Raw genomic sequence first — 18,324 nt, forward strand, 5'->3', positions numbered from 1 at the left:
CGCTTTGGTCCTAGATGGCTTTGGGGATCAAGTGTTCCAGGGTGAAAAACTATCGTTAGGTCTTGGGCTGCCTTTGACCTATTTTGAAGCAGGCTAGTATGGCCAATTAGTGAAACATGGTTCTGAATATCTCTTGAACGAACTTAGCTTTAGTTGTTTGCATATTATCTTATCGTTAAACTTTTATGTTGAAGTGTTATAAAGTGGACTATCTTTCTCAAAAACCCTCTTAGTCACCTATGGACTTGTGAATGTGGACTAACCCTTCATTATTGATATCTCATTACCAGTGTGAACACTCATTACAGGAAAAATGGGGCTACTATCTATGTGTGGGCTAAGCGTGAACATAAGCTATTTATTTGCACAGCCTTATTCTAGTTTAAATTAGTGGCTTACATTCGTGTTCACTATATTATGTGTGTATGTTTTACTGTGCTGATTGTATTAGGTCCTATAGAACTATATCGTTTGAGCCATATATTTTAAAACAAGTTATAATGCAGAATTTGGCTTTTAACTAATATTCCTGGGTATAAGATGCAATAGCCATCTTCCACCGCTAGAGGGGAGTCATGGTTTAATTATAAATTGTTTACCATAATGTTTTGTGCTCAATATTCTTTGTGCCCCCATGCCTTGCCTTTGGGACCATGATATCCATAATTATGGCACCTAAGTGTTTCTCAAAATAACTTTCTATTTAGAGAATACTTTGCATAAGGTTCCCAGCTGTTACACAGGGACTAAGTGGATGCAATTATACCCACTACCTACTACTTCAATTCCCCATATGTGTGTGTGTGTCCCTATATATATCTTTTCCTCCTATTTTCCTATAGCATGGGTGCAGCTAGTGGCCGAGGCTGCACCTTAACATTTCTTATACACAGTACTGTAGCTGCTTTATAAGGTATAATTGTTTTGCCCCATCCCTTATAATAATAATATCCCTCCGTTGGTATCACCTAATTTGTACAGACGTGTGTCGTTTGTCCCCACATTTAATTTAATTTAATTTATATTTTATAGATTCTATGACACTTAGCTAGTTCTCTCTGACATGCTTATTAGTATGGTTATTAACCAATAACGCTTATCTGTATACATTCTGTCCTGGGGCATAGGGCCCGTGCCCCTAGGTCTGATCTTTATTGCTAGTGTGTCATAGTGAAGCCACTATATGGTATTGACTACATCTTTCCATTATAGTTTACTGATCAACTCTAAGACAATGTACCCCACATTGGATCTCTACCCCCTACAGTACTTCTATGCTAACTTCCCCATGGAGGTAACCGTTAGCCCTCTTCCCAATTAATAAAGCAAAATAAGGGTTCGGCTATATGGAGTTCAACATATAGGTGTTTACTCATGGTTGATACTGCTGGATAAAATGTCTAGACCATATTTAGTTGACAATCTCACCATATCATTATATGCCATCTATGTGACCTAGTTTTCTAACTTAATATTTCTGTTGCTCCCATAAACAATTTCTACTCCTTTTTTTTATTATATTTATATATAGCTCCCCCCTCTCACCAATACACTCTGGCATCCGTAAATATGCCTGATGTGTTTTAATGCGGTTTCCCTAGATAAATACCGCAAATGTAATCATATTTTTCCTTATATATTTATTTCCCCCGCTATAAACAACTTATATGTTATTCTTCTTTTCCATGCGGGAAAATGTTCTTTTATACAGTTATAGTATAATATTACTTATATTCATTGAGGCAGCAACCTGATAAGTAATTCAGACATGGTAACAACCTTGTGATGTTTTTTCATTTTCATATTAGCAGGTTGTTTATGTTTAGTTCTCTCTGTTGTTTATTATATTACTGCATTTCCCTATGCAACACTTATGTAAAGAATTGGGCCCAAGAGGTCTCAAAGGCTCATTAAGGGAACTACTTCTCAGAAAAAAGTGAAAATACGAGGTTCTTTCTTTTTTTTTCTTTTGATTGTTAAATACTAGGCTACAACAATAAACTGGATTGTAAACATATGTTAGGATATTTGATAGGCTCCTGTACTAAACTCAAGGTACTATGTAAATGGAGGCAGCTCTTATATGTTTATTTTGGATACATAATGTAAAATGTTGTGGTACTACGATTTATACCTTGTTTAAGATGATAATTGTTTGTACGCCTATATATGAACCTCAATAAAAACTAAAAAAAAAAAAAAGATTACTGCACTCATCATTAATTACCCAGTCCAAGCTCTGTACATAGCGTTAGAGCTTCCGTGGGATTTTTTAAAACTTGCGCCTGACCATTTATTTCTATCAGGATTTTAGCGGGGTACACTATTCTTGCGAAGTATTCTTCATTGATGAATTTGTGCAGAAGGGCGCCATTTCCATTCTCTTATTTTCCGTCTCTGCTGAAAAGTCTTGAAAAAGAAGAATTTTGTTTTGTTCAATTATACATTCTTTAAGTTTCCGATAATGTGTTAAAATATTAATCTTATCTTGAAAGTTTAAGAACCGAATCATTATTGGGCGACCTTGATTTTTAGAAGCTGAGTTTTGTCTTACTGTGCCCATTCTATGAGCTCTTTCAACAGCTACCGGTGTATTGATGGAGAGGCCTAGTGCTTGCGGAAGTTGGGCTGAGGCAAAAAACAAGAGATCTTTGAAGTTGAAGCCCTCTACATCTGTCATCAAATCTTCCATATTGGATACCTTCGTCTCTACTTCTGATATTCTTCCTGAAAATTGCCTTATTTCCGTAGCTAGCCCAGTAATCTCGCTTTTAAGCTCTGTTTTAAGACCTTCAAATTGTGGTGTAATGAGATCGGATATTTGTTGTAGTAGAGTTTTACTGTCTAGAGTACCAGTCTGCATGTCTTCAGTCAGTGTCGCGCTAGAGTCTGAGGTTTTAGGTGTGGTCCTTCTGTCTTTCGTTTTAGAAGGCATGGCGGGGGATTTTTGGGTTATATATCTCTCCATTCAAAGAGCCTCACCCGTGAAACTAACGTGTAAATTGTGTTAATCTTATATATCTCAATTCCCTTCTCCCTCTAAAACTGGTTGTATCAATACTTCTTTGAGCGTGGAGTAAAAAAAAAAAGTGAAAAAAGTGCAAGTTTCCCCCCTCTGGGAAAGCGCAATAATTAACCATCTATTACAAGTGGCTGGTTATTGCTTCTGCGACCTTGTGGTATCAATTAGCTCTATGAAAATTAATCAGAGATTAGATCTCTGGTTAATTTTCTAAAAGTGCCCCAAAATGCCCTCAAAATAGAGGGCATTATAGTTTTTATTAAAAAAAAAAGTAGCATTTTTTATAATAAAAAATAACTACGCTAGGTGGTTTTGGGGCTTTAAAGTTAGTAGGAGTGGGCAGTTAGAAAAAAAAAGTCACTTAAAAACTGCCATTTCATTGTGGTCTAGGGGAACTGTGTGTTCCCATAGACCGCAATGTAAATATAAATGTATACGATTATATACATATATATTTAGGGGTTAATATGTGTAAATACACATATTAACACATAAATATATATGTATATATACATATATAGTTAAAAATGCTGGCCATTGCTGGGCTACATACCTCCTTCACTGTGTGTGGTTCTGATGCCGTCTGTGACGGCATCAGAACAAGGCTCCCATAGGAGCCTATGGAAGCGTGCGCTCGTGAGAGCAATGCTTCCTAGCAATGCGAATGCGAGCTCGCATTCGCATTGCAATTGACTTGTAATACCAGAGCACATTGAACTTCAATCCTATTGGCTGATTGCATCAGCCAATAGGATTTTTTCTACCTTAATTCCGATTGGCTGATAGAATTCTATCAGCCAATCGGAATCTAAGGGACGCCATCTTGGATGACGTCACTTAAAGGTACCTTCATTCAGTAAGAAGACTCCGGATGAAGAGGATGCTCCGCATCGGATGTTTTGAAGATGAACCCGCTCCGCGTCGGATGGATGAAGATAGAAGATGCCGTCTGGATGAAGACTTCTGCCCGTCTGGAGGACCACTTTGCACAGATTGGATGAAGACTTCTCCCGGCTTTGTTGAGGACTTCGGCCCGGTTGGATGAAGACTTCTGCTGCTTCCTTGAGGATGGATGTCCAGTCTTCAGAACTGTAAGTCGATCTTCAGGGGGTTAGTGTTAGGTTTTTTTAAGGGTGTATTGGGTGGATTTTATTTTTAGGTTAGGGTTTGGGGCTGCAATAGGGCAATGGGGAGCTTAGTTTTTTTTAGATAGTATTTTATTGGGGGGGTTGTTTGTGTGGGTGGTGGGTTTTACTGTTGGGGGGTTGTTTGTATTTTTTTTTACAGGTAAAAGAGCTGATTACTTTGGGGCAATGCCCCTCAAAAGGCCCTTTTTAAGGGATATTGATAGTTTAGTTTAGGCTAGGGTTTTTTTATTTGGGGGGGGGGGAAGGTTATTTTGATAGGGCTATTAGATTAGGTGTAATTAGTTTAAATATCTTGTAATGTGTTTATTATTTTATGTAATTTAGTGTTTGTTTTTTTTGTACTTTAGATAATTTAATTTATTTAATTGTTGTTAATTTAGTAAATTTATTTAATTATAGTGTAGTGTTAGGTGTTATTGTAACTTAGGTAGGTTTTATTTTACAGGTACTTTTGTATTAATTTTAGCTAGGTAGTTATTAAATAGTTAATAACAACTATTTAATAACTATTGTACCTAGTTAAAATAAATACAAACTTGCCTGTAAAATAAAAATAAACCCTAAGATAGCTACAATGTAACTATTAGTTATATTGTAGCTAGCTTATGGCTTATTTTACAGGTATTTAGTTTTAAATAGGAATTATTTAGGTAATGATAGGAATTTTTAGTTAGATTTATTTTAATTATATTTAAGTTAGGGGGTGTTAGGGTTATACTTAGGTTTAGGGGTTAATAAATGTAGGTAGGTGGCGGCGATGTTAGGGACGGCAGAATAGGGGTTAATAATATTTAACTAATGTTTGCGAGGCGGGAGTGCGGCGGTTTAGGGGTTATTATGTTTATTATAGTGGTGGCGACATTGGGGGCTGCAGATTAGGGGTTCATAAATATAATGTAGGTGGCGGCGGTGTCCGGAGCGGCAGATTAGGGGTTTAAATTTTTATTTTAGTGTTTGTGATGTGGGAGGGCCTTGGTTTAGGGGTTAATAGGTAGTTTATGGGTGTTAGTGTACTTTTTATAACTTTAGTTATGAGTTTTATGTTACGGCATTGTACCATAAAACTCTTAACTACTGACTTTTAAATGCGTTAAGGGATCTTGGAGGTAGAGGGTGTACCGCTCACTTTTTGGCCTCCCAGGACAGACTCGTAATTCCCGGTGCTATGAAAGTCCCATAGAAAAAAAACTTTACGAAGTTTACTTAAGTCGTTTTGCGGTAAGGCCAACGAAGTGTGCAGTGCCCCTAAACCTGCAAGACTCGTAATACCAGCGGGCATAAAAAAGCAGCGTTAGGACCTCTTAACGCTGCTTTATTACCTTAACGCACAACTCGTAATCTAGCCAATAGTTAGTCCCACTAAAGATTGACCTGGACTACATACATCACTTGGTTATAATTCCCAATATACTTTTATATATCAATTCACATTCCAAATTACACTGACTCATTTCATGGACAAATACCCCTATAACCATATAATTGTTAAGAAAAATCAGCATCTGTATTTTTAATTTAAATATTCCTTGAGAATAATACTCCTAATCCAGGTTTTGCTATAAGAGGGAGTGAACATGATACAAAATAAGACAATTATGAAGTTATATAAAACTATTTTATATTCTAAACATTTGAACACATTAGATACATTTCATACCCTAAACATTGGTATTTTATACAACTCGATATCTAACAAAGTGCAGCTACTTATATAACATTTCCTAAATTTTTGGAATATGTTCCTATAATTTTATAACTCTGTTTCTGCTTATGAAACACATTTAAACCATAACAACACTCCTTTTTCATACAAGACAATTATTGCAATGTTTATAACTCTTTAAAATAAATTGTAGAAAATGTGAATGGCTTATGTCCCTTTATGACAATATATTCACAGCTAAAATGCCATATACACTGAAATCTATTCCATACTATATTTTCTCACAGGAATGGCCATTTGGAGGGGCCATTTATCCTCTTCAATATATTTGACTACCCTAAATAGAATTTTTCATTATATGGAAGAAGGTGAAGAAATATTTTTGATGAATCTATAGTGAATCATGAAGTTTTACAACCATTACTGTCAGACTGTGTGCCAATGTAATCTGAATGTTAAATGAAAGCAAAATCTGAGGCCCTATCCATCTGCTCTGTGACTTGAAAAATCCTCAATAAAGTGGTATAATTTAATAGTAGGTCTGTTTTGATAAAAAGCACATCTGCAGGCACTTAGATGGGAAATGTAAAATCATAAAATCCTACAGATGGTTGAAAAGCTGAATATTCTAGGTCTTAGTGGCAAAAAAGCTGTTTTAGCTACTAACAAAATCTAAATTACGCTTCTGATTATGTGGTCAGGTAGACTAGGTCATTTTTAAGGAATAACTTTTTTGATGGCTGAACTATTACATTTTTTTAAAAACAAAACAATCCTGTTTTATTACACTATTACTAAATGTATCTGCAAATGGTAGTTATATCACATTTAAAAAAACAAAACATATTGTAGGAACTTTATGGAAAAGGCATTTACAAAAATGTTATATATTGTTTAGACTTGCACACAAAACTTTTACTTTCAACTTGTAACACGCTAAGTCGCGCGTGCAAAAAGATTACTTCTAGCGGTATTTACGCATGAGCGGGAGCGCTAAATACCGCTCCACTTGTAATCTAGTCTATTTATTGGGTACATTCCTCTGTATCTGAACCATCTCTCTGTTCTAGAGTTGGCTTGTTGTCTAGAATCCAATGGTTTGCTTTTATATGCTGAACTACAATAGGCAAGTACTAATTCCTTGCCGTTGTGATTGAGTTCCACATATAGGCAAGCTTGATAATTACTACTAAAAATGGCCCAGCAAAAATACTAGACATGGGGAAAACATTAAGACTGTATCTTCGAAAGTTAAAACATTAAAAAACAAAAACAATTGGTTAAAAAAAAATAATAAACAAAATATTGCCCAGCCTGAGAAAGTACCCTCTCTAAGCAGATGATCTTTGAATCAGCATTCCCAGTTATATGTACATATGCTTTATGCACAGAAAAACTGAACAGCAATAACTTTTACTATATGTATTTTTTGCTAACACGTGTATTGGAAAAAATGGAAATAAATTAATAATTAAGTTCAGATAGATGTAAGGGTTAAAAGTAGTGGTGGTGCAAATAATCATTTATTTTGATCAACCGCACTAAATTTTAAGCTGCCTTTCTCTTGTTAAGTGTATCCAGTCCACGGATCATCCATTACTTATGGAATATATTCTCCTTCCCAACAGGAAGTTGCAAGAGTCCACCCACAGCAAAGCTGCTATATAGCTCCTCCCCTAACTGCCATACTCAGTCATTCTCTTGCAAGCCTCAACATAGATAGGAGGTCGTGAGAGTCTGTGGTTTTTTTATACTTAGTTTATTCTTCAATCAAAAGTTTGTTATTTTTAAATGGCACCGGAATGTGCTGTTTTTCTCAGGCAGTATTTGGAAGAAGAATCTGCCTGCGTTTTTCTATGATCTTAGCAGACGTAACTGAGATCCATTTGCTGTTCTCACACATTCTGAGGAGTGAGGTACTTCAGAGGGGGAATGGCGTGCAGGTTTTCCTGCAAATAAGGTATGTGCAGTAAAATATTTTTCTAGGAATGGAATTGACTAAGAAAATACTGCTGATACCGAAGTAATGTAAGTAAAGCCTTAAATGCAGCGATAGCGACTGGTATCAGGCTTATTAATAGAGATACATACTCTTATAAAAATGTGTTTTAAAACGTTTGCTGGCATGTTTAATCGTTTTTTAACGTACATTGGTGATAACACTGTAATGTTGGTATAGCCTTAAATGCAGTAAAAGCGACTGGTATCAGGCTTATTAATAGAGATACATACTCTTGTAAAAATGTGTTTTAAAACGTTTGCTGGCATGTTTCATCGTTTTTTAACATATGTTTGGTGATAAAACTTATTGGGGCCTAAGTTTTTTCCACATGGCTGGCTTAAATTTTGCATAGAAACAGTTAACTGAAGCTTCCCACTGTTGTAATATGAGTGGGAAGGGCCTAATTTAGCGCTTTTTTGCGCAGTTAAAATTACAAAATGAATCATCCAGATTCCCTCAGCAGTCCCATGAATACTACAGGACATTTCTAAAGGGCTAAAAAGACTTCCAAAATCGTTTATAGGGAAGGTAATCCACAGCTCTGCTGTGGCAGTTTGTTGTGTCTGTTTTTAAAAACGTCTATGTCGTTTTTTTTATCTGTTTTTTGCATTAAGGGGTTAATCATCCATTTGCAAGTGGGTGCAATGCTCTGTTACCTTATTACATGTACTGTAAAAATTTTGTTTGTTTTACTGCCTTTTTTCACTGTTTTTCAAATTTTGACAAAATTTGTTTCTCTTAAAGGCACAGTAACGTTTTATATATTTGCTTGTTAACTTGATTTGAAGTGTTTTCCAAGCTTACTAGTCTCATTATTAGTCTGTTCTAACATGTCTGACATAGAGGAAGCTCTGTGTTCATTATGTTTTAAAGCCATGGTGGAACCCCATCTTAGAATGTGTACAAGATGTACTGATTTCATGTTAAACAATAAAGATAATTTGTTGTCTTTAAAAACATTATCACCAGAGGATTCTGTCGTGGGGGTAGTTATGCCGACTAACTCTCCCCACGTGTCAGACCTTTTGACTCCCGCTTTAGGGACTCACGCTCAAATGGCGCCAAGTACATCAAGGGCACCCATAGCGTTTATTTTACCAGGGGATTCTGTCGAGGGGAAAGTTATGCCAACTAACTCTCCCCACGTGTGAGACCCTTCAACTCCCGCTTCAGGGACTCACGCTCAAATGGCGCCAAGTACATCAAGGGCGTCCATAGCGTTTATTTTACAAGACATGGCAAAGGTGGTGAATAATACTCTGGCAGCAGTATTAGTCAGACTACCTGAAATTAAAGGAAAGCAGATAGCTCTGGGGGTAGATACAGAGCATACAGACGCTTTAAGAACCATGTATGATAATACCTCACAATATGCTTAGTCTGTGGGTGATTTTTTTTTTTTTTTTTTACTCAGGGAAGATGATTTAACCTGATTCTGATATTTCTACATTTAAAATGTATGCTTGAGAACCTCCACTTGTTGCTCAGGGAGGCTTTGGCTGCCCTGAATGAATGTGTACAATCGCAGGGCCAGAGAAATTGTGTAGACTGGATAAATAATATGCAGTGCCGGTGTGTACTGATGTTTTTCCAATACCTAAAGAGGTTTATTAAAATTTTTTTTAATAAGGAATGGGATAGACCAGGTGTGCCGTTCTCTTCCCCTCCTATTTTTTAGAAGAATGTTTTCTAATAGTTACGACCACACGGGACTTCTGGCAGACAGTTCCTAAGGTGGAGAGAAGAGTTTCTACTCTAGCTAGGCGTACCACTACATCTGGCGAGGACAGTTGTGCTTTTTAGATCCAATGGATAAAAAATGTTTATTCAACAGGGTTTTATCCTGCAGCCCCTTGCATACATTGCTTCTGTCACTGCTGCTGCGGCGTTCTGGGTTGAGTCTCTTGATGAGGCTTTACAGTTAGCGACTCCATTGGATGAATATATTTGACAAGCTTATGCTAGCCAATTCCTTTGTTTTCTGATGCCTTTGTTCATTTGACTAGACTAACGGCTAAGAATTCTGTTTTTTACTATACTGGCGCGCAGAGCGCTATGGCTTATATCATGGTCAGCTGTCGTGACTTTAATAAATAAGCTACTTAACTTCCCTTCAAGGGGCAGACCCTATTCGGGCCTGGTTTGAAGGAGATTATTGCTTATATCACTGGAGGAAAAGGTCATGCCCTTCCTCAGGATAGGTCCAAATCAAGGGCCAAGAAAGGCCTAATTTTCATGCCTTTTAAAACTTCAGGGCAGGTGTGGCATCTACTTCCTCTAAGGCAAAACAAGAGGGAATTTTTTCTCAGTCCAAGGCGGTCTGGAGACAATCGGACCTGGAACAAAGATAAGCAGGCCAAGGAGCCTGCTGCTGCCTCTAAGGCAGCATGATGGAACGGATCCCTATCCGGTAACAGATCCTATAGGGGGCAGATTTTCATTCTTCGCCCAGGCGTGGGCAAGATCCCTAGGCATTGGAATTTATATCCCAGAGATATCTTCTGGATTTTCAAAGATTCCCCCCCCAAAAAAGGGGAGATTTCGCCTTTCCAATTATCTGCAAACCAGATAAAGAAGGAGGCATTCTTACATTGTGTACGAGATCCATCCAGTTCCAAGAGAGGAACAGGGACAGAGTTTTTACTCAAATCTGTTTGTGGTTCCCAAGGAGAGGGAACCTTCAGACCTATTTTGGATCTAAAGATCTTAAAAAAATTCCTCAGAATTCCGTCTTTTAAGATGGAAACTATTCGTACCATCTTAACTATGATCCAGGAGAGTCAATAGAGGACTACAATGGATTTGAAGGATGTTTATCCTCACGTTGTGATGCATAAAGATCACCATCGTTTTTCAGGTTTGCCTTTCTAGACAGGCATTACCAGTTTGTAGCTCTTTCCGTTGGGATATCTACAGCCCCAAGAATCTTTATGGAGGTTCTGGGGTCACTTTGGCGGTCCTTAGGCCGCGGGGCATAGAAGTGGCCCCTTATTTAGACGACATCCTGATACAGGCGTCAAACATCCAAATTGCCAAGTCTCATACGGACGTAGTACTGGCATTTCTGAGATCATATGGGTGGAAAGTGAACAAGGAAAGAGTTCTCTATCCCCAATCTCAAGGGTTTCCCTCTTAGGGACTCTGATAGATTCTGTAGAAATGAAAATTTACCTGACGGAGTCCAGGTTGTCAAAGTTTCTAAATTTCTGCCGTGTTTTTCATTCCATCCGCGCCCTTCGGTGGCTCAGTACATGAATGAAATCGGCTTAATGGTAGCGGCAAGGGACATAGTTCCGTTTGCACATCTACATTTCAGACCGCTGCAACTATGCATGCTCAGTCAGAGGAACGGGGATTACACACGGTGACTATGTCGGGTCCATCTGTCCAAGGGTATGACCTTCCGCAGGTCAGATGGGACAATTGTTACAATAGATGCCAGCCTTTTAGGTTGGGATGCAGTCTGGAACTCCCTGAAGGCTCAGGGATAGTGGACTTAGGAGGAGACCCTCCTTCTAATAAATATTCTGGAACTGGGAGTGATATTCCATGCTCTTCAGACTTGGCCTCAGTTAGCAACTCTGAGGTACATCATATTCAGTCGGACAATATACACGACTGTGGTTTACATCAGCCATCAAGGGGGAACAGAAGTTCCCTAGCGATGTTAGAAGTCTTACAATAATTCACTGGACAGAGACTCACTCTTGTCTATCAGCTATCCATATCCCAGGTGTTGAGAACTGGGAAGTGGTTTTTCTAAGTCGTCAGACTTTTCTTCCGGGGGAGTGGGATTTCCTCCGGAGGTCAAGACCAAGCAGGAGAGGGCTTTGGTGTTTTTGTCAGCGCCTGCATAGCCACGCAGGACCTGGTATGCAGATCTGGTGGACATTTCATCCTTTCCATCACGGTCTCTGCTTCTGAGACAGGTCCCTCTACCTCAGGGTCCTTTCAACCATCTAAATAGAATCAATCTGAGATGGACTGCCTGGAGACTGAACGCTTGATGTCATCAAAGCATGGCTTCTCCGAGTCAGTCATTGATACCTTAATACAGACATGAAAGCCTGTCTCTAGGAAAATTGAACATAGATATGGTGTAAATATCTGATTGTTATGAATCCAAGGGTTACTCATGGAGTAAAGTCTGGATTCCCAGGATATTATCTTTTCTCCAAGATGTTTTGGAGAAAAGGGTTGTCAGCTAATTCCTTAAAAGGGACAGATTTTTACTCTGTCTATTTTTTTTTGCACAAGCGTCTGGCAGGTATTCTAGACGTTCAGGCATTTGGTCAGGCTTTGGTTAGATCCAAGCCTGTGTTTAAAACTGTTGCTACACCATGGAGCTTAAACCTGGTTCTTAAGGTTCTTCAAGAAGTTCCGTTTGAACCTTTTTTGTTCCATAGATATCAATCTTTATCTTGGAAAGTTCCTTTTGGGTAGCTATTTCCTCGACTCGTAGAGTCTCCAAGTTATCTGTGTTACAATGTGATTCTCCTTATCTGGTCCTTCGTACGGATAAGGTAGTCCTGCGTACCAACCTGGGTTTTTTCCTAAGGTGGTATCTAACAAGAACATCACTCAAGAGATAGTTGTTCCATGCTGGTATCCTAATCCTTCCTCAAAGAAGGAACGTCTATTACACAATATTGGACGTGGTTTGTGCTTTAAAGTTTTACTTACAAGCTACTACAGTTTTCATCAAACGTTCACCTTGTTTGTTGTCTATTCTGGACAGAGGAGAGGTCAAAAGACTTCGGCAGCCTCTCTGTCTTTTTGGTTAAAAAGCATAATTCATTTAGCTTATGAGACTGCTGGACAGCAGCCTCCTGAAGGGATTACAGCTCATTCTACTAGAGCTGTGGTTTTCACTTGGGCCTTTTTTAAATGTGGCTTCTGTTGAACAGATTTACAAGACGGAGTCTTGGTCTGCGCTTCATACTTTTTCAAATTTAACAAATTTGATACCTTGCTTCTTCGGAGGCTATTTTTGGGAGAAAGGGTTTCTTACAGGCAGTGGTAACTTCCGTTTAAGTACCTGCCTTGTCCCTCCCATCATCCGTGTACTTTAGCTTTGGTATTGGTATTCCATAACTAATGGATGATCCGTGGACTGGATACACTTAACAAGAGAAAACATAATTTATGCTTACCTGATAAATTTATTTCTCTTGTAGTGTATCCAGTCCACGGCCCGCCCTGTCACTTTAAGGCAGGTAATTTTTTCATTTGAACTACAGTCACCACTGCACCCTATGGTTTTTCCTTTCTCTGCATGTTTTCGGTCGAATGACTGAGTATGGCAGTTAGGGGAGGAGCTATATAGCAGCTTTGCTGTGGGTGGACTCTTGCAACTTCCTGTTGGGAAGGAGAATATATTCCATAAGTAATGGATGATCCGTGGACTGGATACACTACAAGAGAAATAAATTTATCAGGTAAGCATAAATTATGTTTTTTACCAACTCTATGGTCATTTTAGCCATACAATTGCAGTTTGCCATAAATGTACATGAGTAAATCTAACTCCTTTTTAATATTTAAGGATAATGAAGAAGGACTCTACTCCTCAACACGTCAGTTAAGAAAGAAACAGACAGACCATGAAGTGTTTCTTTATGATACTCAGCAGAACATGAGAAACCCCAGCCGTGATGCATTGTTAAAGCAGTTTAATGTGAATGACAGCAAAGGGAGTCCTAACTTGGATCCCAGCAATAAAAGGTATGGATAAAACTTTTGTAAATGCATAATAAAAATTTTTGGGTATATTTTTGATAAAAAAAAGTGTAAATACCAACAAGAACTAAAATAACAGCATATTAACAGGGATGCTTAATAGCAATCACCCTTTTCCAATAACTACATTTAATTGACCCCATAGATAGGAAATAATCTAAATATAGGAATCAGCTAAAAGACAACTATCAATTTGTTTATGATGCCATATTGTATACAAAACCATGTTAAATAATAATCATACCTGTACTTAATATTAAATAAGAATGTCCTCTCCACTCCCAAACATGCACAGTTCCTCCCAAAGAAAGGCTATGCAGTGCTAACGAGCAGTTTTCCCTCACCGCTCACTTACATGCAGCGCTGGTATTACGAGTTTTCAGAAACCCGTCGTTAAAAGACAAGAAGTGAGCGTTGAGCAAAATTTTGCTCATTACCGCACTCCAATACCAGCGCTGCTTAAGTCAGCGGTGAGCTGGTCATACGTGCTCGTGCACAATTTCCCCATAGGAATCAACCGGGAGAGCTGGCTGAAAAAAAATCCAACACCTGCAAAAAAGCAGCGTAAAACTCAGTAACGCAGCCCCATTGATTCCTATGGGGAAATAAAAGTTGTGTCTACACCTAACACCCTAACATGAACCCCGAGTCTAAACACCCCTAATCTTACACTTATTAACCCCTAATCTGCCGATCCTGACATCGCTGACACCTACATTATATTATTAAACCCTAATCTGCCGCTCCGAACACCGCCGCCACCTACATTATAGTTATGAACCCCTAATCTGCTGCCCCAACATCGCCGACACATACATTATATTTATTAGCCCCTAATCTGCCGCCCCCAATGTTGCCGCAACCTACCTACACTTTTTAACCCCTAATCTGCTGCCCCCAACACTATATTAAAGTTATTAACCCCTAAACCCAAGTCTAACCCTAAACCTAACACCCACTAACTTAAATATAATTTAAATAAATCTAAATAAATATTCCTATCATTAACTAAATTATTCCTATTTAAAACTAAATACTTACCTAATAGTTACATTGCAGCTATCTTAAGGTTTATTTTTATTTTACAGGCAAGTTTGTATTTATTTTAACTAGGTAGAATAGTTATTAAATAGTTATTAACTATTTAATAACTACCTAGTTAAAATAAAGACAAATGTACCTGTAAAATAAAACCTAACCTAAGTTACACTAACAGCTAACACTACAATATAATTAAATAAAATAACTAAATTAAATACAATTACCTAAATTAAATTAGCTAAAGTACAAAAAAAAAACACACTAAATTACAGAAAATAATAAACAAATTACAGATATTTAAACTAATTACACCTAATCTAATAGCCCTATTAAAATAAAAAAAGCCCCCCAAAATAAAAAACCCTAGCCTAAACTAAACTATCAATAGCCCTTAAAGGGGCCTTTTGCGGGTGATTGCCCCAAAATAATCAGCTCTTTTACCTGTAAAAAAAAATACAAACAACCCCCCAACAGTAAAACCCACCCCCCACACAACCAAACCCCCAAATAAAATACTATCTAAAAAAAATAAACTCCCCATTGCCCTGAAAAGGGCATTTGGATGGTCATTGCCTTTAAAAGGGCAGTTAGCTCTTTTGCCGCCCAAACCCTAACCTAAAAATAAAACCCACCCAATAAACCCATAAAAAAACCTAACACTAACCCCCTGAAGATCGATTTACCGGAAGACGTCTTCATCCAAGCCGGACCGAAGTCCTCAAGGAAGCCGGGAGAAGTCTTCATCCAAGCCAGGCGAAGTGGTCCTCAAGACGGGCAGAAGTCTTCATTCAAACGGCATCTTCTATCTTCATCCATCTTGCGCGGAGTGGGACCATCCTCTTCATCTGGAGTCTTCTTACTGAATGAAGGTACCTTTAAGTGACATCATCCAAGATGGCGTCCCTTAGATTCCGATTGGCTGATAGAATTCTATCAGCCAATCGGAATTAAGGTAGAAAAAATCCTATTGGCTGATGCGATCAGCCAATAGGATTGAAGTTTTGGCTGTCTAACATAAAAGACATTGAGGACATCCAGTAGATGACCTGAAGAAATGACACCAGTAGATGACCTCAGAAATGACACCTGCCCCTATAGCCCCTCAAGGTGCCAGCCACCCCACAGGAAATTTGCTGTGTTTCCCCAATGACCAGTTCATCCTTAACTCCTTTCAAGGTTTTGTTTTGTTTTTAGATGGAAGAGATGATTGTCTGTTTCTCACAGATAATATGAAGTTTCGGAAACAAATATTATATTAGTTTATATTGTTAACTTATTAAGGGCTAGATTACGAGTGGCATGCTAAGAGTTGTGCGCGAGTGATAAGGGGTGTAATACGGTTGCTTGTAGCACGCATATTACAAGCTGAAAGTCATCAAGTTCACTGAGAGCTCTGGATCATGGTTAACCCTTTGCACTGGCGGTCAAGTAGCTGAAAACATGAAAAATAATATTTATGCAATATATGCAATATTCATATTTAATAAAGTGTTTAACTGTGTATTTACTGGAAATATATTTTACATTCCAATGTTCTTCACATAATGTTATTTGCATTTCTAAATAAACATTCTTATATATATATATCTCTGCGTGTGTGTATACATATATATATATATATATATATATATATATATATATTTATGAATAAACAGAACATATTCTATGTGAAGAACATTAGAATTATGTTGAGTTAGCACACTTGGTTAAACACAATCGTATATGGGTGTCAGGCTTTTTTCAGCTTTTTGCGCTTCATTAAAGTCTATGGGGGAATATGTTAATGCAGTCGCAAAAAAAGCCAGCGTCGAACGCAGTTAAATCTATTCTTTACTAAGTATAAACCATGGTACAATCAGGTTACATTCTGTATCCTCAATGCAGAATTACAAAACAATGCATAAGTTTATCAAGAAGTCATAGAAATTCATTCTTTTTAATTTAGAATGTAGAATATTGTGATAAACTATTTTTTTCCTCTTTTATATTCTAATTTGCAATTCTATTTTTTTTTTTTCTTATCCTTAAGATTGATGGCGAAACAAGTCAGTAACAGCAAATTCTACTCATAACGAAGCTGGCACTTGTTTTATTTAATAACTACCATAAAGATTGTATTTTCTGGACCTTGTATTTGTGATTCCAGCAAGAAGGAATGGTTTCTGTAGTCTTAGGAATTAACCTTATTGACAATGATAATAATACATATTACTATGGATTGACTGGACACCGTATTGAATCCAGGAATATTTTACTGCCAGATATATACGAAGGAGTAAGTGAAGACATAATTGAGGATTTCTCTCCCTGAACATGAAAACTCTAAAGACCATAGAATAATTTGATTTTTTGAGCTGTGTTGTTCTACATATCTTCAGGAGGATCATGTGACTTCATTTAAACATTTAGTCTAAAAATGCAACAGAAACAAAATGTCTTGTAACTATTAATAACTCAGAAGATCCTGGATTGTGGATACACTGTCTTCCCTATTATTTTTACAATTGAATTGTGGAATTAAGAAGAATGACTCTGCAACCAAATATCAAGTGGGTTCAATGAAGCCATTTGTTAAAATACTGTTTCTTAAAGGTGCAGATGGCTTCAAAATATGTTTTGGGGACATTGATAGGGGAGTGTAAAATGACTGCAGTCAAAATAGTTACAAAAACACAAACCTGATATAAAAGTACACTGCATTTTTGTCATAGAGGATTAAATCCTTTGCTGAACAAATGGGGTTGCCACTTGCCACCAAGCCTTTACTAAATAAAGCCCCTGTTATGGTAAACATTCTATAGATATGTTAGAATCTAATTTGAAATAAACAATCCTTTAAAACCAGTCTTTTTTCTTTTTGTTTCTGATTCGGCTGCATCTCTATTTATGCTAATATACTGTATATACCAATTAGCATGCTTAGTATTTTTGCCAAGGGAGATGGCAACCCTATGTATGTCTCACACCTAAATGAAATAATGTACCAAAGGTGACTGTGCTTTTAATATAAGACAGAAAACAACATGATATTTTGTAGCAACAAATCAAGAAGCTGTTGGTAAATCACTCTCACGTCTGTAAGAGTATCTGGTATTTTTATGTTGTTGTTATAATGAACTGTTTTGTAATTTATGACACACTTATAACGGTGCTTATTCATGCTAGATAATTACCTATTGAGCCTTTTGAGCAGGACTCTGCTAAATAAATTTTTTTTCTTCACGGTACCTCTATCTAGCCATTGCCTAAACACTTAAAGAGACAGTAAACACCTCTTGTTATTTGTAAAAAAAAATTGTGCTTTGTCCTGGGAGGCCAAAAATTAAAATCTGTAACCTAGTTTTTTAGGGTTTTTTTTTATGTCGTTAGGTGCATATACTAGTTATCTGCTTTACAGCATTTGCAGGTTACAGGATTTGCTTTTTGGCCTCTCTAGGGAGCATGGAACAAAGCACAATTTTACATAAAACGAAGAGGTGTTTAATGTCCATTGTAAAGTCACATTCTCTGGTTATATAAAGATATTTTAATTTTGTGTTGTATTTCACATTATGCATACTCAATTAATAATGCTAAGTTTTTAAATGTACAGTTGAATAATGTATTTAACGGAAGCCACTGGTTATGATTATTTTCATTTTTAATAAATGATGCTTGGTTTTAAAACCAAAATGAACATCTTATATGTAAATCTTGCATTAAAGGACTA

General features: G+C 37.3%; 1 protein-coding gene across 2 annotated transcripts in view; it reads left to right on the top strand.

Moving 5' to 3' along the window:
* PLCG2 (phospholipase C gamma 2) overlaps positions 1-17,459 on the top strand; it is a 438,832-nt gene extending 421,373 nt beyond the window's left edge. For both annotated transcript variants that reach the window (XM_053700715.1, XM_053700707.1), the window contains 2 exons: positions 13,381-13,559; positions 16,645-17,459. In XM_053700715.1, coding sequence (XP_053556690.1) covers positions 13,381-13,559; positions 16,645-16,687 — 222 coding nt within the window. In that variant the 3' untranslated portion in view covers positions 16,688-17,459. The remainder of the gene's footprint in view (positions 1-13,380; positions 13,560-16,644) is intronic.
* The last annotated feature ends 865 nt before the right edge of the window (positions 17,460-18,324 follow it).

This window comes from Bombina bombina, chromosome 1, assembly GCF_027579735.1.
Source record: "Bombina bombina isolate aBomBom1 chromosome 1, aBomBom1.pri, whole genome shotgun sequence".
Taxonomy (NCBI): domain Eukaryota; kingdom Metazoa; phylum Chordata; class Amphibia; order Anura; family Bombinatoridae; genus Bombina; species Bombina bombina.